A 22405-nucleotide genomic window follows, 5' to 3' on the forward strand; every position below is an offset into this window, starting at 1 on the left:
TGTTGAGAATTGGGAGGTCCTTTATCAGTCATCTTGTCCAGACCATCTACAAAAAGAATACCCGTTCTGACATATAAAAAGCAGTCCACCTCAGCAGAAGATCTTCGAGGAAGGAAAACCACTTCTTCTTAAGGCAGCCCATTGCCCTTTTGGACAGTGACCACTGTTAAGTTTTTATGATATCAAGCTGAAATTTGCCCCTTTGCAACTTTCACCCATTGATCCTGGTTGCCCTCTCGGGCCAAAGTGACAGCCCTTCAAATACAAAGCAAATGCAGAAAGAGCTTTTGACAAAATATAACCTCCATTCTTTTTCTTTTTCAAGCAAAACACTAGAAAGCATAGAAATAAATGGAACTTTCCATAAAATGATAAATAGTATCTATCCAAAACCAAGAGCAAGCATTTTCTTCAATGGGGGTAAGTTAGAAACCTTCCCAATAAGACTGGAGGTGAAGCAAGGATCACAATTATTACTCAGTATTGTACTAGAATACTGTACAGCTGTGGCAATAAGACAAGAAGAAGAAATTGGAGGATAAGCATAGACAACAAGGAAACAAAACTATCACTTTTTGCAGATAATATGATAGTTTACTTCAAGAACCAGAGAGAGTCAAGTAAAAAAAAAACTAATCAAAACAATTAACAAATTCAACAAAGTTGCAGGATATGAAATAAATCTGTATAAATCATCCACATCTTTTTTATGTTGCCAACAAAGCCAAGCAGGAAGAAATAGAGAAATTCTGTTTACAATAACTATGGACAGTATAAAATTTGAGGAAGTCTATTCACAGTAACTATATGAACACAGTTACAAAACACACCTCACACAAAGATAGATCTAAATAATTGGAGAAATATTAACTGCTCATGGGTAGGCTGAGCCAACATAATAAAAATGACAAAGTTACCTAAATTAATTTACTTATTTAATACCATTCCAGTCAAACTATGAAAGAATTACTTTATTAACCTAGAAAAAATTATAACAATTCATCTGGAGGGACAAAAGATCAACAAATTCAAGTAAATTAATGAAGAAATTAGGAAGGAGAAGGGGTCCTAGCAGGATCACATCTCAACCTAATACAATAGAGTTCATCAGAAACATTATCATCAAAACAATTTGATACTGGGTAAGAAATAGAGTGCCTTATCAATGGAACTGATTAGGTACACAATATATAGAAGCAAATGAGCACAGTAACCTAGTGTTTAACAAACCCAAAGATTCCAGCTGTTGGGGCAAGAACTCACTATTTGACAAAAACTATTGGGAAAACTAGAAAGTAGTCTGGCAGAAATTAGGCAAAGACTAACATCTCATACCATATACCAAGATAAGGTCAAAATGGGTACATGATTAAGATATAAAGAGTGGTGTGAGCAAATTGGGGGAGCATGAAAGAAATTACCTTTCAGATCTGTGTATAGAGTTCATGACCAAACACAGGAGGTACAATAGATAATTTTGATTACATAGATTTAAAAAGTTTTTACACAAACAAAATTTATCTAAAATTAGAAGATAAGTAGGAAACTGGGGCAGGGTGAGAACTTTGCAACAAGTTTCTCTGATAAAGATATCTTTCTAAAATATATAGGGAAGTGAGCCAAATTTATAAAGAATAAGAGCCATTTCCCAATTGATAAATGGTCAAAGGATATAAATAGGCAGTTTTCAGAGGAAGAACTCAAATCTATCAGTAGTCATATGAAAAAGTGCTCTAAATCATTTATAATTAGAGAAATGCAAATTAAAACAAAACTGAGGCACTACTTTACATGCATCTGAGATGACAGAAAAGGAAGATGACAAATGCTAGGAGAGATATAGGAAAATAGGTACACTAATGCATCATTGGTGGAGCTGTGAACTATTTCCATTCTGGGAAGCAGTTTGGAACTATGCCCCCAAAGCTACTAAATTGTGCATACCCTTTGACCCAGCAATACTGCTACTAGCAGACTCATGTACAAAAGAGCTATTATAGTAGTTCTTTTTGTGGTGGTCAAAAAGTGGAGACTGAGGGAATGCTCATCAACTGGGAGATTCCAAAAAAAATAATTGTGGCATATGAATGCGATGGAACACTATTGTGCTGTAAGAAATGAAGGGGATATTTTTAGAAAAACCTAGGAAGATTTATGTGAACCAATACAGATTGAAGTCAGCAGAACCAGGAGAACAATTTATACAATAAAGCAATAGGGTAAAGATAGTCAACTATGAAAGACTTAATAATTCTGTTCAACAGCCAACATGGTGGAAAAAAAGCCAGGAAGTTGCCTGAGCTCTCCCCAGTTTCCCCTGGAAACAAAGTTAAATCAAGCCTCTAAATGGATTCTGGAGTGACAGAACCTACAAAAAAAATGGATTGAAACAATTTTCCAGCTTAAGATAACTTAGAAGGACTTCAGGAAAGGTTTGTCTCACTTAAGTAAAAGGGGAGTGCAGACCAGCAAGCCGGTGGAAAGCTCTTAGCCACAGCATAGTTCAGCAATGGAGGCCCTTCAATCTTGGCTCAGCAGGTCAGCTGTGAGGCCTCCAGCCCCACTGTGGAAGGCAAACTGCCACCCTGGGAACGCCCAACACAACAGATATGATTAGGCCAGGCCACCCCAGTGTGGTGGGCAAGCACCCAAGGGCCTAGCGAGGAAAGTCAGTGAGAAGGCCTCTGGCCTCCCGGCACAAGAAGCTTGGCCCATCGCCCCTTGACAAAACCACCCATTCCTATTAAAAATACTAGAGAGCATAGGAATGGAGTTTTCCCTAAAATGGTAAGTAGCATATATCTAAAACTATCAGCAAGCATTATATGTAATGGGGACAAGCTAGAAGCTTTCCCATTAAGATCAGGATCCTCATTATCACCACTTTTATTCAATATTGTACTAGTAATGTTAGCTTTAGCAATAAGAGAAGAAAAAGAAATTGAAGGAATTAGAATAGGCAATAGGGAAACAAAATTATCACTCTTTGCAGATGATGTGATGGTATATTAAGAGAATCCTAGAGAATCAACTAAAAAACTTCTTGAAATAACTAACAACTTTAGCAAGTTTGCAGGATATAAAATAAACTCACGTACATCATCAGCATTTCTATACATCACCAACAAAGCCCAGCAGCAAGAGATAGGAACAGAAAGTCCATTTAAAATAATTGTAGACAATATAAAATATTTGGGAGTCTCCCTGCCAAGACAAACCCAGGAACTATACGAACACAATTATAAAACACTTTTTACACAAATAAAGTCAGATCTGCATAATTGGAAAAATATGAATTGCTCATGGGTAGGCCAAGCTAATATAATAAAAATGACAATTCTACCTAAATTAATTTACTTATTCAGTGCCATACCAATCAAACTGCCAAAAAATATTTTTGTAGAGCTACAAAAATAATAACACAATTCATCTGGAAGAACAAAAGGTTAAGAATATCAAGGGAATTAGTGGGAAAAAATGCAAAGGAAGGTGGCCTAGCTGTACCAGATCTAAGACTATATTATAAAGCAACAATCATCAAAACTGTTTGGTACTGGCTAAGAAATGGAGTGGTGGATCAGTGGAATAGGTTAGGTACACAAGACATAGTAGTCAATGACTATAGTAAGCTACTGTTTAAAAAATCCAAGACTCCAGCTTCTGAGATAAGAGCTCACTATTTGACAAAAACTGCTGGGGAAACCTGGAAAGTAGTATGGCAGAAACTAGGCATTGGCCAACATCTCACACTGTATACTAAGATAAGGTCAAAATGGGTACATGATTTAGACACAGGGTGATACCATAAGTAAATTAGGAGAGCAAGGAGTAGTTTACTTGTGAGATCTGTGGAGAAGGGAAGAACTTATGACCAAACAAGAGAAAGAGAACATTATGAAATGCAAAATGGATCATTCTGATTATATTAAATTGAAAAAGTTTTACACAAACAAAAAAACCAACCAAGATTAGAAGGAAAGCAGAAAGTTGGGAAGCAATTTTTACAGCCAGTGTTTCTGATGAAGGCCTCATTTCTCCAGAGAACTGAGCCAAATTTATAAGAATACAAGTCATTCCCCAATTGACAAACGGTCAAAGGATATGAGCAATCAGTTTTCAGATAAAAAAAAAATGAAAGCTATCTATAGTCAGCAGCAAGTCAGCTTGATTAGAGAAATGCAAATCAAAACAACTCTGAGGTATCACATCACACCTATCAGATTGGCTAACATGACAGTAGGAAAATTATAAATGTTGGAGATGTGAGAAAATAGGGACACTAATGCACTGATGGTGGAGTTGTGAACTGATATAACCATTCTGGAAAGCAGTTTGGAACTATAAAGCTATAAAATTGTGCATACCGTTTGATCCAGCAGCACCACTACTAGGTCTGTATCCCAAAGAGATCATAAAGGGAAAAGGACTCACATATACAGAAATATTTAGAGCATCTCTTTTTTTGATGGCAAAGGATTGGAAATTGAGGGGACGGCCATGAGTTGGGGAATGGCTAAACAATTTGTGGCATATGAATGTAATGGAATACATAAGAAATGATGAGCGGACAGATTTCAGAAAAACCTGGAAAGACTTACATGAACTGATGCTGAGTGAAGTGAGCAGAACCAGGAGAACATTGTACGCAGTAACAGCAACATTGTATGATGATCCACTATGATAGAATTAGCTCTTCTCAGCAGTACAGTGATCCAAGAGAGTTCAAAAAGACTCATGATGGAAAATGCTATCCACATCCAGAGAAAGAACTATGGAGTCTGAATGCAGATCAAAACATATTATTTTCACATTTTTGGTTTTTGGTTTTTTTTCTTACTCATGTTTTTTCCCATTTCTTCTGATTCTTCTTTCACAATATGACTAATGTGGATATATGTTTAACATAATTGTACATGTATAACCTATACCGGATTGCTTGGTATCTTGGAGAGGGGAGGGAGGGAAAAAATGTGAAACTCAAAATCTTATGAAAATGGATATTGAAAACTATCTTTACGTATAATTGGAAAAAATAAAATCCTATTGGGGGGGAAGGAAATAAACCACACCATAGAAAACGCTAATAAATAAGTTAATGTGATTGGTAAATAATAATGATAGTAAGTATGAAAAGGTAGTTCGGGCAAGTAAGGATAGGAGTTTTGCTAGAATGTCAGTATGGCTTATTATGAGAGCTCCATGTGACTCCAGTATATCTTTTTGGTCACATTTTGTCTTTCTCCTTTAAACATTTTTTCTTGTCTAGGAGCAAGGGACCTTGTTGGTCATATCTTAAGAAATCTAAGCACCACCAATAGCTTCTCTATATTTGGTAGTTTCCCAGAGGAAACTCTAAGTAAAAGCAAAATGAATCAAAAAAAAATTGATCTTTTAAGGCTGCCCCTGATATAAATCTACCCATTTGAGTCCAGAGATTAAGGGGCTCTAAGTCAAAGGACAAATCATATTTTTTTTAATTGCTACAACTTTTTTTTCATCTTGACTAGCAAAAGGTTAAATAGTTCAGAGATGATTCAAATGAAAAATTCATATATACATTGCCAGAAAAATACATATAGAATATATGCGTATGTATGCATATGTCAAAAAAGTGTCAAACACTTTTTATCATGAGAATTAAATAATTTCACACAAGGAAAAAAAATAATTCTGATCAACACAGTGATCTCCTACAATTTCAAAGGGCCCACTTCCAGATCGAGAATTGATGGATTCAGAATGCAGATTGAAACATTTTTTTCTCTTTCTCTCTTTTTTTTCCTAAAACAACCCTAATGCAGAAATTTGTTTTGCATGACTTCATATTTGTAATAGGTTTTTTATTTATTGCCTTCTCAATGAGTGGGAGAAGGAGGTGAGGGAAGGAAGAGAATTTGGAATTGAAAAAAAAAATGATCTTTTTACAAATGCAAAGCAAGTCTTCAAATACTTGATAGCCTTCCTGAGTTTTCTTTTTTTCAGGCTGAACATGACCATTTCTCTCAACCAGTCTTCATGTGCCAGTAACTAAAGAGCCTTGACCACCTTGGTTGCCCTCTCTTGGACACTCTCCTGCTTTTCAGTGTCCTCCTTAAACTGGCAGCCAGAACCAGACACAATACTCCTGATGAGTTCTGTTAGGAGCAGACTGCAATGGAAATGTCACCTCCCCGTTCATGGAAACTGTGACCCTCTTAATGCAGCCCGGGACTGAATTAGCTTTTCTGACTGCCACATGACCCATCGCTCTCACTTGCTTTCCTCTTACGCACATTTCTGTTCCATGTAGTCTGGCTTCCAGCCTCATCTTTCAACTAAAACTACTCCCTTCAAAGTTTCCTATGATCTCTTAATTGTCAGAATTAATGGCTGTTTCTCTGTCCTCATCTTTCTCAACCTCTCTGAAGCATTTGGCACCGTTGGCCACCCTCTCCTCCTGGATACTCTTCAGTTCTTGGTTTCCATGACCCTGCTCTCTCCTGGTTTTCCTCTTAACCTGTCTAAACACTTCTTCATTAGATCCATATTCTGACCTTAACTTTGAGCATATTCCAAGACTTTGTCCTGGGCCTTCTTCTCTTCTCCCTATATACTACTTAGTTTGGTGATCTCATCAGCTCCCGTGGATTTTGTGTTGTTTGATGACAACAGCAACAACTCTCTTTCCAGCCCTGGTCTCAGTCCTGAGGTCCAGTCCTGCTTTACCACCTACCCAGTGGGTCTTTCAAATTGGATGTTCTATGGACATCTTCAGTTCAACATGTCCAAAATAGAAGTCTCTCCCTTTCCTCCAAAATTCATCATGATTGACGAACTTTTGTATTTCTGCTAAGAGCACCACCATCCTTCCAGTGTCATGGATGCCCAGTATTGGCATTCTCATCAGTGCCCAGTTGCCAGGTCCCGTCATTTCTACCTTCACATAATCTCTTGCATCCATCCCTTTTGTCTGTGACCTCCCCCTTCACCACGCCTCTCCTCAGCCGTTGCAGAGCTATCTTCAAGCTACCCCCAAGTTATCTTCACAGCTGCCAAAGTGATCTTCCCTAAGTGCAGGTCTGAATGATCACTCCCCACCTTGATTAAATTTAGTGGCACCCTATGGCATCTAAGATCAAATATAAACTTTTCTGTTTGACATTTAAAAGCCTTCACAACCAATTTTTCCAGCCTCCCTCTGCAGCAGTTCCCTCTGTGTCCTCTAGGGTCCAGCTAGCCAGGCCATCATGCTGCTTCTCACGTAGGACACCCCATTTCCTCTCCCTTCACCTTTGCACTAGTCCTCCTCATCTTTACCTCTCAGAATCCCTCCTGGCCTCCATCGGCTCCCCCTCCCCCATTCCATCTGCCAGAGCCCTTCCTCTTGAAACTACTTGGACTTATTTTGATATATGCTTGTGTACTTATGTATGTATGTATCTCCCCTGATAGAATATAAGCTCCCTCAGGGCAGGGATGTTTCACTTTTGGCACATAGTAGGCACTTAATAAGTGCTTACTGATTTATGGGGCACAGAAGAAAGGTCAAGGTTTAGCAGTACACATTTGTGTAGAAATGATAGTTGAAGCATTGGGAGTAGATAAGATTGCCAGGGTATAGAGAGAAAAGAGACCAGAGACTATGGCAAGGACAGAATCTTAAGGAAACATGGTAAGGGTTTGAGAAGATGAGGACCTGGAGAATGAGGCAGAAAAGGGAATGATTAGAAGAGAAGCATTAGAAGCATGTGGTACCTCTAAAGCTAGGAAGGAGAGAATGCCCAAAAGAAATTAATGCTATTGCTATCAAGTACTAGAGGATAGGTGAAAGAAAATGAGGAGGATTGTTATTTGGATTTGAGAAATAGGAAGTTATTGGTGACTTCTGAGGAAGAAATTGTATTACCTTGTTAAAACCTGACGCTAGATTGTAAGGGGTTGAAATGGAGACGTTCAGGGTAGGCATTTTCCCCCCAAGAAGTGGAAGAGACCTGAGATTTAAGTAATTCACGAGGGCAGAACCAGAACCAAAAACTGGCAGTTATGAGGAAGCATGTTTCAGCTCATATAAAGAAAGCATTTCTGACAATTTTTTGTTCTTCAACATTGAAACAATTTGCTTCAGAACATAGCAAGTTCCCAACGTTGTTGAGAGAATTCTTGCGTGTTGCCAGGAAGTTGGACTTGATGCCTCTCAAGTTCTCTTCCAACTCCCAAGATTCTTTCAAAGTTGAAAGATGTAAAACAATCACATAAACATTGACCCCCGTGAGGCCTTAAAACATTCTGAGTTAACCTGGATAATGTTGGGAACCTGCAGGTTTCCCTGGAGCCTGCAGAGGGCAGCAGCAGCCTAGCAGAGAATGCCACGGGGATGGGGAAATCCGTAGTCCACAAAAGCAAGACTGGCTCCAGAGGGGAGGCAAGGAGATTGAAGATTTAAGTAAATAGTGTTGATGAAAGCATAGCCAAGACACAAAGAAGGGTTGGGAGACAGTGAAAAGGATGATCAAAGAACAGCTTATGGGCTGAGACAGGACAAAAACTAGTCAAAGCAGACCATCCCCATGTGGCGACAATATGAACAAATTTCACATCTTGGGGATTCAGAAGAATTGAAAACTTTGGGCCTCCTGGCAGCCCATTGGATCCAGAATCTGAAGCCATTCTCATGTCCAGTGATGGCAGAAACATTGGTAAATTTTTTTTGACCTTTCATACCTAAAGCAAATGTTAATTTAAGGTGCAGGGCTGAAAAAAATTGCTTCCGAATTAGAAATAGTTCCTAGTGTGAAATACTCTTACCCTCCTTCCCAAACCTCTCTCTCTACCCCATAAATGAATTGTTGCAGTGTGTTTAAATAAAACTTTGATTTGTAGGAAGAATTTTTTTTCATATTTGGAAAAATACTTGGTCTGCATTTTTTAATGTGCATATAAAGTATTCCTATTTCAGCACCTAAGATGAGCTGCTGCCATCATCATCATCATCCTCATTTAATATTTATTGAATAGAGTAGATGCATGGTGTCATACCAGAAACAGCCAAAGAAAAATGTGGAGTTTAAAGGATAACATAATTTAGAAGCCATGTCTTTGTGTCTGACTTATGGGTAGATATCAGTGTATCAGTGAGAAGTAGGTATCTATTTTATAAAGATACATCACAGTGTAAATGTAAGTTGAAAGCTGGATGAGAAATCCTATTTGTATTGGTTGACATGGAAGCAGTCAGTAAAAAATGACTTAGGAGAAGCCAGGAAACATGGTAGAATCATTGATCAGCATTTATTAAATTTTCCTTAATCTTGCTATAGTTTGCAGAGAACTCCTTTGTTAACTTGAGAAAATTGACAGTGGCTTTGGCTTCTCAAAACCTGAGAGTCTGATGAGCAATTAGTGTTTGAGGAATCCCTCTAACAAAAGGCAGCAAATAGTAGCCAGAGAATGAACTAGTCTGATCACCGAGAAAGGGCTAACACATTAATATATAGCATTCCCAAGAATTGGGAGGAAAATAACACACCAGACTACCCAAAACAGGGTGAGAACTATGGCTCCAAGAGGAAAGACAAAATGATAATAAACAGCAGCTACCAAGAAGGACGCACGGGTTGTGAATAAAGCTGTGTTGGACTCGTACACACGACTACATTCTAAATTAGCCAGCTCCCCTCAGGAAAAAGACCCAGAGGCTATTGAAGATGGTTCAGTGAAGGTGCCCGCTTTGTGTGCAGTGGCAATCAAACAGGCTAATGGGATACACGATTGCAGAAAAGGAGAAGAGAAAATAATGCAGCTGCTATGATAATGGCTTTGCATAGATCAGTAGTGCATCTGCACCCTGTATGCCTCATTCAGCTTTGGTCACTTCCTTTCCGAAAGAGTGTTGCAAACATGGGAAGGTTCAGGAAAGAAGAAATTAGATCACAGGGGTTCCCAAGGGAAAGCCCTAGCTTGGGCCACTTACCAAGGAGGACATAGAGGGAGGAGCACAGAAAGAAAAGAAAATGGGCAAAGTAATGAGTTAGGGATGGGAGGAAGGAGATGCCATGGTACACCAGCCAGACCCAGAAGTCAACCAAGGAGGCAGTTCAGGAATGGAGTAGCCACTGCCTACACATTTCAAAATATCTCCCACGTGGACTTATTGAAGTAAATGACATGAGTGACTTTCTGTAGTTTCCTTGCAAAAAAAGGGAGCAGTGATGGCTTAGACATTCAGTCAAGATATGAGGATTCTGTTCCCTTCACCCATTCTAGAGGGCAAAGTCAGGATCTCCCATAGACCCTTGCCTCTGAGCAGGCTAATTCAGTGTGTACCAAGTGAGCCCCCCAAAACTACAGGAGACTCCATTCATACACCTGAGTTAGGTAACGGAAGATTGAGAATGGGACAAAAAAAAGGGAAAGGAGAAATCTGTAATGAAAACAGATTGAACTGCATTCACAGGAAAAATATAGAATAATACATAGTAAGATACAAGGCTGTACAAATCATTCTGCAGAAGGAATGAAGGGCGGCCCAAGGTATCATTGCTGTATATCACCACTGTTAGCAGCCCATATCACAGTATGTCTAGAGTTAAGGTTTCTTATCCTTTGTGTATCAGGCCCAGCTCTTCACCTAAATGTCAGTGAAAGGATAAATGGTACTAGTAAGTTAATTGCAAAAAATATGTTAATTGCAGTGGTGAATCTTAGCTTAAAATTATGACTGTTTATCATCCTGGCCCTTGCTTTAGCATTGATGTGGAGCCTACAGGAGATGAAATGAGCGAAGATCAAATACATACACCATCCATACACCATCCACTTTGTTCAGGGATCTTCATTTCTGATAGTGGCACCACCATTGCTCCAGTCTCCAATGCTGGGAAGTCTTCTTGGTTTGACTGAAATCTCATCTTTATAGGAAGCCTTCTTTGGTTTGACTGAAATCTCATCTTTATAGGAAGCCTAGCCCAACCCTTCATTCCAGTGCCTTTCTACTCTTAATTATTTCTTATTTATCCTGTATATAGCTTGCTTTGTATATATCTGTTTGCATGTTGTCTCCCCCATCAGATTGTAAGCTCCTTGAGGACAGGGACTGTCTGTTGTCTCATTTTGTAGCCCCAGTACTTACACAGTGCCGGACAGAAGTAGGTGCTCAATAAAGATTGATTGGAAAAGAAGACAGGTTACATATAATATGGCTGATGCTGACTGTCACCATCACCACCCTTTTGAAACCCTGTCTTTACCAGATATGACACTCAAATTGTGTACCACGTACCTCATGATGTACCCCCTCCCCTACCAATTCCTCCCCTTTTCCTGATTTTCATGTTACAGTACAACTTACCACCTTCCTCCCAGTCACCCAGGCTCACAAACTAAATGTCACATTCTAGCTCTCACACTCACACCCCATTATCTAATCAGTTGCTGAATCCTGTCATTTCTGCCTTGGTAATATCTCTCATCTGAGCCCCTTCACTCCTCCAACACTAACAGGACTTCATCACTCCATTCCTGGACTGTCGCAGCTGCCTGATAGTTGGTCTGCCCATTTCAATCCATCCTTCCACTCAGCGGTCAAATTGATCTTTCCAAATCGCACGTCTGACCCTCCCTAAATGTGCTACCCACCCACCCTCACTTCACTTTACTCCAGAGGCTCCTTTTTACTTCCAAGGTCAAATATAAAATCCTTTGGCTTTCAAAGGCCTTCATAACCTGGCCTCTTCCCACTTTTCCAGTCTTCTCACATCTTACTTCCTTCCAAATACTTTGCAATCCAGTGACACTGGACCAGACACTCTGTCACCAGACTCTGGGTGTTTTTACTAGCTGTACTCTATGCCTGGTATACTCTACCTCCTTATCCCCATCTCTTGGCTAACGTGGCTTCCTGCGTGGCCCAGCTAAAATCCCATCTTCTAAGAGACTTTTTCTGAGGCTCCTCCATGCTGTTACCTTCCTTCTATTGATTATCTCCAATTTACCCTGTATGTAGCATGTTTATACATAGTTGTTTTCATGTTGACTCCCACATTGGACCAGGAGCCCTTTGAAAGCTGTTCTTTATCCCTCGAACTTAGCACAATGCCTGGCATGCTGTAGGCATGTAATAAATACTAGTTGACTGACTGGGTACACTTGGAGTGTGCCCTCAGCCTCTAATTGGGCCTAGCCTCGATTTTGGGTGGGATCCTAGAAACAAAAGGCTTGGCCTCTAGGTCTTTGATTGTTATAGACAGCTCAGGCGTGGCTTCTGAAAGGAGGAGGCCACCAAACCCAAACGCTAAGAAAGACTGCAGCACCCTCTCTTTCTATTCAGATATCTGTTGCGCTCCTTCTCACTCCCCCAAGGTCAGTCTCTTTACCTCCACATTGACTTTTATCAATTATTTGTGGGTATAGTCTTCTCTTCCTTCCCCTTCCTCCAGTTAATAAGCTCCTTGAGCAGGAATTCCATCATAGCTCACTCGCTTAGCACACAGCAGGCGCTTAATAAATGTCAGCTGAATCTATTGAATACAACTCCAACAGTGAATGCTGTAGCAGTAAACCTGCTCTATGGTCAGAAAGGACAATATCTAAGATCTGCTACCTTTAGGGAAAGAAAGAAATGAACTCTTAAGGGTTATGGGAACAAAAATGGAATCTGGAGAACTGAAAAAGAACACAGGTCAGAAGATCTCTTATGCACAGTTAATCTTTTATATAAGATTTTGAAAGTCGGAGTTTTACAAGAATAATATATAAGTTGGAACAAGGATGTGGGGGAGATAGTGATGCAGGAAGAAAAGAAAGGAAACTCTATTTTAAACATATTACATAATTTGATAATGTATTTGTCTGCTCCCCGCCCCTAAACTTTATTCTAATATAAAGGGTGTGTGTGGGTGGGATGTGTGGAAGAGGACTTTTATTTCCTCAGAAACAAAGTCTGAGAAAATCAAAGGCAATAGATAGTATTTAGCTCTATTTGTAGGTGGCTTGGGCCTCTCCCCAAAAGAAGACTTCCACGTGCCAGGCAGTCACACCACCTGTTGTTCTCCCGGGCATCCAGGCTCAAAACCTTGGAATCGCCTTTGACCCATTCCTCTCCTCCATCCCATGTCTGATTAGTCAGCAAGTCCCATTCATTTCTCCTTTGAGATGTCTGTGATCCGTCCCCTTCCACTTCGTTTTCTCTGCCTGACATCCTAGGCCAGGATCGTATTAACACCTGGATTACTACAACAGCCTCATAGCTCCCACTACAGTTTTCTTCTTCCTCCAATCCATTCTGTACACAGCTACCATATTAATCTTCCTAGAATAGCACTTTTGTCATGTAACTAAACTTCTCCCAAAAAAACAAAGACAAAAAATCTCTCCCTATTTCCTACGATATCCAGTTTAAATTCTTCTGCCCAGCCTCCATGGTCCCCTCAGCAGCCTCCCACCATATTACTTAGACCAGCTGCCCTGTTGCCCCTCAAACATACTATGTTCACCCAGCTTCTATGCTGCATTTATCTTGTTCCCCTGCCTGGTATGCTCCTTTTCTCAAAGGCTATGCATGGATTTTTGGTTTGGGCGTATTTCCAAATTGCTCTACAGAATGGTTGAATCAGTATGCCACTTCTCCAACAGTGATGCCCCTTTTCTTATGTTCAAGTTCTCCCTATCCTTCAAGGACTAGGTCTAGGCCCCTCCTCCATGAAGCACCCCTCCTCCAGCTACTCTGGCCTTATTGGTCTTCCTGTCCTCCTGTAACATGTCTGTAACATGCAGTTTAGTATCTGGTGATTTTCTGTATATTTGTTGTTGCTTCAAGTACATTGGTCTTATCTCCCAAACAAGGTCCTTGAAATCCAAAGCTTATCCCACAGCGTCTGCCCCAAGCCTGGGCAATGCAGTAGGAGTTCAGTAGATCCAGAGTCACAGCATCCCAGAGCTGGAAGGGAGCTTAGAGATCATCCATTCCAGCCTCCTTCCTTTTACAGATGAGGAAACTAAGACCTAGAGAGGAGAATAACTCATTCTGAACGACAGAGGCAGCAGAGCCAGGTTAGAACCCCAATCTTGAGACCCCCAAGCACAGAGTACTTCCAGCAGGCGACCCTACCAACCCTGCAGCCTCTGACGTGAACATGACTGCTAGAATGGTGAGGGGCACAGGTGTGTCACGATGAAGCCATCACCGACCTTATCATTATTATTATTCCAGAGTCATCACCCACCCTCCCCTCAGTGTTCTCTGCACCCAAGATTTTAAGCAGCTTTCAGGGGATCCCTTCAGGATATGTACCTCACAGGAACACACACACACACACACATACGGAAAGCTAACCCTGGAACTCCAGACCCCTGCAATTGCACTATGGGCCACAAAGAAGTTTCACCTAGCGCTGCTCACCTTGTGCAACAGAAGTCTGATACAGCTGCCTCAAATACTGACCCACCAATCCCAGGTCTCCATGTTTTTGCTTATTGCTTAGAGAACAGGTGATAGGCACTTGCCCTTATTGGGACTGTTGGTGGCAGCTACTCCCTGCTTGATCCCACAGCACAATTGTCCTTCATCCCTGTTGAATCCTTAATGGGATCTGCTGGATGCAGGTCTGAAGAGCCCTCTTTGCTTTTAATCCTTAGGAAAAGTGACTCCACCTCCCCCAAGTTAGTCCTAGTTCCTTCAGACCAAAGGGATTGTATGGGCCATTTCAGTCACAAGGCAGACTTGCCAGCCCATGTTGTATTTTCAGATGTGATAATGTGTAAGGTTATTGAATGTCCCTAGCTTTGTACTCTGGCTTAATTCCTTTGCTTTGGGCATTAGAGGTGTATAATGGGATGTAGAGTCACACAGCCATTTAGAGATACATGTGTTCTCTGTTTGATGTTTTTGGTTGGGTGGTATTCTCATTTTAATGTCCCAGCTTCAAGCTATAAAAACCTAAAAACCCAGAAAAAGAGACTCATGGATTTTAGACCAAAAGGAAAGGAAGGATGAGGCAAAGGAGACCAGAAATGCTGGGGTCTTGTTGAGAATAACTAATTGTGTGCAGTGTGATCCACCAGCTCGAAGCGTTTAGGATCTAAAGGTTGTCAGAGACCACCTGATAGCTCCTTGCAAACCTTATTTCCTCGTAGATCTCCTAGGAAGGTGCTGGGTCTGCTGCAGCATCCACAGCGCCCAGTCTAGATGCTACTCACCAGGTTCTCCATCTCTCTTCTCTCATGCAGGTATTCCACTGTGTACACTTTGAATGTCCAGAGCAGAGCAGCACACACAAGGAGGAGAGCAAGGAGGAAGCCACAGCACCACCAACAGCAGTGGGGGTGGCCACGGGGGTGGCAGCAGCGGCATCTGCGACATCTGCGGCATCTGCATCTGCAGCAGCCTCGACAGCAGCAGCAGCAGCAGCAGGAGAAGAAGAGAGCCCTGGGGGGCAGCAACTGGTCCCTTACCCACTTCGACCCTCCAGCAACAACTCAAACCAGTCCCTCCCAGGACCCACTTGTCGATCACCTGTTCAACCCCAATAAAAGATGAAGACAAAGGACGGATGCGGCGACTTGGTTTGGGCCCAGATGACACTAGGAAGTCCTCGTCCTTCTTGGACACCAATTGTTATATGACTTTTTCCCTATTGCTGCTGTTTCCAAAGGGGAGCAGGCCTGCCTGAAAATAAGGAAATAGAACAGGTTTTCTCCCAAGGACGGAAAGGGGGCTGCTTCGCTTGCCTCAATTTGTTCAAATCAGACTGGTCTCCAGGGGGAGAAAATGGGTCTTCAATCTTCATCAAGTCCACCATTAACACCCTACCTCTCTAATCTAACCCAGGCCAAGGGAACGGAAGGAAATAATAGACAGACTCGTGTTGGAATACAAAAATGGCATATGAACACTAGGCTGGGAAGAGAATACATTAGGCATTTATTACCTGGAGGCACCCTTTAGGAAATGGGTTTTTGGTGGGAGTGTTTATTTTTATGGAACACATTGCCCTGGCAACTAAATGATTTTTATTTCTTTTAGTTACTCTCAATTTGCTGAGTCATAGGTGTTCCAGATCTCTTTGAAAAGCTCAGATGGTAATTTTTTTTTCCAAATCCCTTTTGAGGCAGTAATTCCCCTCCCTTATTTCTGAACGGTTATGCATGGGGTAGAGTAGGAAAATATCAAGCCTGTCTTTGAAATGAGGCCCAGATGCAGCTGATTGCAGCACCTGGTCTGACAAGGAGACGCCTTCAAGGAGGTATATCAAAATACACAATGAGGAAGCCGATCTTTGGACACCGTAGTTAATAATCGCTTGAATTGCAGAGTTATTAACCTGTCATTTCTGAAATGTATCTGGAGCAACTATGTGCTTCTTTTCAACTTTGAGATTCTGACACATAAACAGTCCCAGCACCTGCTAATTTAATGGCAAATATAAACGTGTGCATAGCTATTTCTCTGGGCGTAGATAGATGGATGTATATCTGTAGTCCATTCTGGTCTGGTTGAAGTTTCTGCAGGAAACATCAGGGTTCAGGATTTCCTCTTTTGGTTTGCACTTCTGCTAATGATGGGCATCAGGAATACAGAACTGGGAATTTGCAATTGAGGTCTCTCTTTTTTTTAAGGTGTTTTTGTGGACTACAATACTCAGCTGGGGATTTAAAAAGTCTGCTAGAAAAAACTTTCTTGCTAATCTTCATAAAAATGATCTCATTTGACTATTGTATCCCGGTCTGCCTTGATTTTGTCTCCCCCTTCAGCATTAACTACCCTTTGTAACTTCATCCATCAGATTGTTGTCTGCTTTTGGTTAATCTTGAGAGCTTCCTGCCATGTTCGCAGTTGTAATCAGCTCCCTCTCCAGCCCCAAGTGCTGTTCACTTAGAGCTCCAAGTTTGCTCTGTGGGGCAGGGAGGAGCGGGGAGATCACTGAAGAGGGGGATGCTAGTGCTTCTGGGAAGCTTAAGGAAAACCTGCTGTCTCTTAAAGTATTGGACTTAGGGGACATCAGCAGATTCCAGGATCCGGCTCAGAAAAAAAGTGGTTTGCTCTGGTTTGGGTATTTCTTTTTCTGGCACCTGAAAAACATTGCTTGGAATATAGGAAGATCCACCAGGTCAGCTAATTAAATATGCTTTTTCTTGTGATTTAATTTCATGTTATATCAGTATTGAAATAGTAGACTGGCATCAAAGTGCATGATTGAGTGGAAGGTTTTCCTTCTCTTTGAGCAGAGATCTGCCAAGGCAAGCAGAGGCAACATGGAGGAGAGGAGCCGAGGTAGGAGAGGCTGCAGAAAGGTCAGGAATTTGTCTGAGGTCATCTTCCAGACCCCGGCTGGGTCATTGCCAGGCGAGACTAGATCTTCCTTGGCCCTTCTCTGCTCCTGAGGGCTTCGCTGTCTTCATTCCACCTATTCTCCCACTCTTTGAATCATAGCCATCCCCACATAGGTGGAGAGTGTTTATTCAGGAATAGGACTGCTCCTCCCATAGTGGGTGGCAGTCTTCTCGGATTTGGATGCTACTTGTTTCATCCAGTAACCTCTAGTCACCAATTAACATGAAGAATTCCTGTCTGCTCAGCACTTTTCTGGGCTTCTGATAGCCTGGGCACCGCAGAGCCAAGCTCCTGGATAGGGAAATCAAATTAGCCGGTTTAGTCATTTTATAGGATGGAATTAAGATTCTCAGTAATTGCTGAGGCAAAAGTTTCATTTCAGATATTAAAGCCACCTTTATAGGGATGAATGCCTGGTTTTGATTATCTCACGTGTCCCTCCCCAACCCCCATGGAGACAGGAAATCAAGCTATGAGAGGTTGGGATCACCTTTCTGGCCACATTCACCTCCCCTTACACTTCCATGGCCATTACTTAAATATTGTGGAAAAAGTTTTCTGCTGTCTATGAAGATGTCCTGGCCAAGTTACACATCTGGAAATAAAGTAGAAATAAAGTGAGCTTCAGAACCCAAAGAGTCAGTCACTGCAGCCACTTCACCTTGGGACCCTAACGATTGAGCCTTCCCTACATGTCGACGTCTTCCAGCTTCTTCACTGGACTCTACAGAAGCCATCCGGAGGATGAGAAGAGTTTAGTGCCAGCTCCCCAGCTAGTTACAGAAAATAGTAGGTACCTAACTAAGAACGCTTACTGCCCAGTTCACTCTTGAACTGTTAAAAAGGAAGCAATGTTCATCCAACTGAAGGGACCCAGCTAAGTTCTCCACTTTGCCCTCCAGATGCAGCCTGGCTCTGGTCTCCACCTAAGCGGGGTTTGAAGGAAATATCTTGATTTGAACCCATTAACAACACAGTGAAGTATTACTGAGGGCCATTCTTAGCCATGAAGACATTTTGTCACCATTCTGTTTCTTCAAGAATACAAGATACAGAGAGGTGTAGAAAAATGTCTGTGACCTCCCCAGAGCCGTGAGGCAGCTTTCTAGGGAGATCTCAAAGAGCCCATTTCAAGATGGCATCATACTGGAGGATGATGTGGAAAGAATGCCCAGCACTTAAGGAAGAAGAGTGAGTTCCATCAAAGGAAGCTGGAAAAGGGCCTGAGGAATTCACCAAGTGTTGAAAACTCAGGTGGCAGATTCAGTACGCCTAGAGTATGTCCGTAGAATAAGGCAGAAGGCTTGCCCACCCCAGACCAGCTCCTCTCCTCACTGGAGCTATAAACTACAAGAATGAACCGGTCGAGTGGAACAAAACAGAACTGGGGGTGGGAAAGGAAACTGGGATGTTTTAGGAGGCAATACTATGAAGCAGCTAAAACATGAGCAATGCCTGAAGTAGGGGCCAAGCAGAGAAAGACTGAAAGGAAGAAGAAGGTGCCTTAGCTGGGCAGCAGGTGAGGAACAGGGTGGAAGGGTCATGAGATGGGACCAGTACTGATGCTAAACCTCAGAGAGGCATGACTCAGCCATAAAGAGGTGAAAAGAGCAGTTTGGCCTGGATGAGGAAGAGGCGTGCTGGCCATGCCCAGCCCCAATACCTCATGAGAGTCCCCTCCAGCCCCGTCGGCCCAAAGCCAATTGTTGCCAGCAATGAGGCCAGAAGGCTGCATCACCAGCAGTTTTTTATAGGGTTTCTGTTTGGGGTAAATGTTTCTCATTTGTTGTGGTGATATTGCTTGTTGATACAGGCTGATCCTCACTGGAGAAACTGCAGGAGTCTGAGCAGATGTGGGTGGTTTTGTCTTTCTTTCCTCTCTCTCTTGTCTTTCATTTTGGCTTCTTATTTTTCTGAAGGCAGGGAGGGAAATATTGCAGGGCTTTGAACTTTTAGCACCAGAATTCACATGTCTAAGGGAAGACTGAGGACGGGACAGGCCCTGGGGTGAGGGCTGTCCATAGATGCCTCCTAGAGGACGGACAGGGCTTTGGCTTAGCCCGGGCAGTCTGTGGCTGGGTCAAGAAGACCAGAGGTGCCGGGCCCTTTCCAGGTCTTAGGACTGGGAACAGTTTTATTTTGGGGACATTTACACTTAAGTGGAGAGAGGTTTGTTGCCTAGCACTTCAAACTTAAAATAGCAATAATAACCCAATCTTTTATCTTTCTGCCAACCCCTTCTCCCCTTTTCTCTACATCTCATGCACTTATTCATTTCCTCCATCTGAAGTTTTGCTCAAACCATTATTAGTTGGTATGTGAAATTCATCTATTTCTCTTAAAAGTGTCACTCCTTGCTCTCCCCAGCTCCCCCATTAAATGAACTGTTGATCCCTAACAAATATATTGTGTCTTATTCCTTGAAAAATTGGGGAAAGGTGAATTATTTTCAGCAAATGATTCTACTGCAAAAATTAGGGTTTTATACATCCTGTTGTCTTTTCCCAGACACTGCACAGATTGTCTTCCCTTGTGACAAAAACAAGCAAAAGTGCCCAATACAAAGATGCAGCTGGCAGCGTAGACAGTGCCCTGCCCTAGTGGCCCCTCACCTCTCTCTGCTATGAGAAAAGAGGGATATTTGCTATCTCTTCTCAGGGAACGCAGAGGTGAGCTTCCTTTTAAGTGATTTGTTTTCATTTATATTAGTCATTATGCATATGGGTGTGTGTGTATATATATATATACGTATATATATGTGTGTATATATATATATACATATATATATATACATATATATATAATATGTAACTATAGTTCTCCGAGTTCTCTATAAATTTCCACAAGTATTACCTTGTTCCTCCGAATTCCTCCTATTACGTATCTTGCTGCAAAATGCTAATCCGTTAGTTTTCTCAGCTCTTCCCCAATCAGGTACTCGTTTTCCCCCACTGCTTTGCTACAACAAAACGTATGGATATTTTGGTATCTCTCCAGCCTTCGCTCCTCTCTTTGACTAATTGGGGGGAGGTAAGAGGGGAGAAGGGTCTATGCCCCAAAGTGGGGTTGCTGGACCTGGACCAAACAATCATTTTCTTACATTATTCCAAATTGAAATCCAGAAGAGGTGAATCACTTCCAGGTTCTGCCAGTGGCTCATTGGTGTGCCTGTCTTACCACAAGCTGGTCCAACATTAACAAACAGGTTTTTGATGGGACAGAAGAAGGTTCCGTGTTGTCATTGATTTGGCAAGCCCCTGCCACTCAAGTGAGCCCCAGCCGGATGAACTCTGCTGCTTTTTCATTTTCATTTTTTGGAAAATCACAAAGCCATGATCGTTCATCCTTTCTACAGCTATGGCAAAAAGAGTATGGTACAATCTACAGTAACCAGGTACTTTCTTTTTTCTGCACAAGGGCATTTGCTAACATAGGAAAGTGTTCTCCAGTGCAGACTTCAATTAAGAAGTTTTCTTGTAAGAGGAAGAAAGGTCTCAAAAGAAGTGAAATTAAATGTGTCTCCTTCCAAGAGTTCCTCTTCTATAGTGACTTCTTCTCTCCTTTAAAAAAAATAATTCAATCTTCCTTTCTTCTGAAGTAGCGTGTTCCATCTGAATGGGACTGTGGGAGCAGCAGAGCAAGCAGGGAAAGCAGGCTCGGCCACCGGGCAGGGAAGGCCTGCTCTGTGCACAGGACACATTGCCTTGTGAGCAGCAGCAGCAGTCCATTCTGAGCATTTAGCCTGACCACAGCTTCAGCCGGAGGTTACTGCTCATTAGTGGCCCTGAGAATTTTAAATGGAATTTGTGGATGGATCTTCACCCCACCCTGGTGTTTATCATTCTAACACTGTGAGAAGCCCTCCTGCTGAACAGCATTGGCCTGGGGATCTCTGCAGAGGGGTCTCTTCTGATGGGCAGTGGAGAGAAGGTAATGGGGATTATTCAGAGCTAGCTTTTCACCCAGATGTGGATCAGGTCATGTGTCCTGATAGCCCAATAGTAAGATAGCATCTGAGGACCCGGGGGAGGACAGAATCCTAGAGCGTAAAGGGGACCTGAGAGGTCATCTAACCTAGTCCAACCCCTCCATTTTACAGTTGAAGACACGCCCAGGGAAAGGGAGTGACACGGTGCCTGGCAAAGCTGGGCTGTGACTTTACGTTCTCTGTCCCACCAGCCTTCTGTCTGTCCACTGCACCATGCTGTTGGAATGCATGGATTCTCTTAAGGTGGCCTCAGATTTTAACAATCATACAAACCTGTTACTGAGCCGTGAGGCCTTGGCCAATCATTTGCCTGAATCTGGGACTTCGTGCTCTCTTAGACACCAAAGAGTAGATCCCCTTTAGCCCTTGACAGGGTTCATTTCTAACCTGGGGGGCCCTTACCCTCAGCCCCAGTCTTTCAGAACAGCGCCTCTGAAAGGTTCAGAGGTAAGCTGAACCTAATGGACATTCTTTTAGAAAACACCCTTTCCTGGGACTTTCTATAATTCAACAAACTTTTCATGGCTCATCTGCTACTCTGCCAAGAGAAATGTTCCCGAAACCCAGTGTGCATGCCCTCCCCAAGCACACAAACACCCCCTCCTCAAGGCTCCTTAGTTATTTCTTTCTTGTTTGAGGGGGTGGGGGTGGTGGGGAAGGCAGGGCCATTGGGGTTAAGTGATTTGCCCAAGGTCACACAGCTAGTATGTCAAATGTCTGAGGCTGGATTTGAATTCAGGTCCTCCTGACTCCAGGGCCGGTGCTCCACTCACTGCACCACCTAACTGCCCCCAATGCTCCTTAGTTATTAACAGGCCTGTAGTGCCTGATCCCTCCTCACTTCCAAACCTGTGTCTTCATCCACTTCCACCTCCCCCTCTCCCCGGTGTCCATCCTGGTCCTCTGGTGCCCTACCCAGAGTACAACTACCATCTGCAGTTCTGAAAAGGCCCCTTCCTTCTTCCAATCATAATTTTTTTTTTGAAAACTGAAGCGTCTCCCCAGACAGCCCCAAGGCCTAGACTCCCAATCACCCACCTGTAATTTATGATAAATATCTTGCAACATTCATCATTTGCATCAGCGGATATTTATAGTGAAGGGGAGGGGGC

General features: G+C 42.3%; 1 protein-coding gene across 1 annotated transcript in view; it reads left to right on the forward strand.

Annotated features, from left to right (window-relative positions):
* BTBD9 (BTB domain containing 9) overlaps positions 1-19733 on the forward strand; it is a 552498-nt gene extending 532765 nt beyond the window's left edge. The window contains exon 11 of the mRNA XM_036768793.1: positions 15202-19733. Within this exon, the coding sequence (XP_036624688.1) occupies positions 15202-15504 (303 nt within the window). The 3' untranslated portion in view covers positions 15505-19733. The remainder of the gene's footprint in view (positions 1-15201) is intronic.
* The last annotated feature ends 2672 nt before the right edge of the window (positions 19734-22405 follow it).

Source organism: Trichosurus vulpecula, chromosome 7, assembly GCF_011100635.1.
Source record: "Trichosurus vulpecula isolate mTriVul1 chromosome 7, mTriVul1.pri, whole genome shotgun sequence".
NCBI classification, from domain to species: Eukaryota; Metazoa; Chordata; class Mammalia; order Diprotodontia; family Phalangeridae; genus Trichosurus; species Trichosurus vulpecula.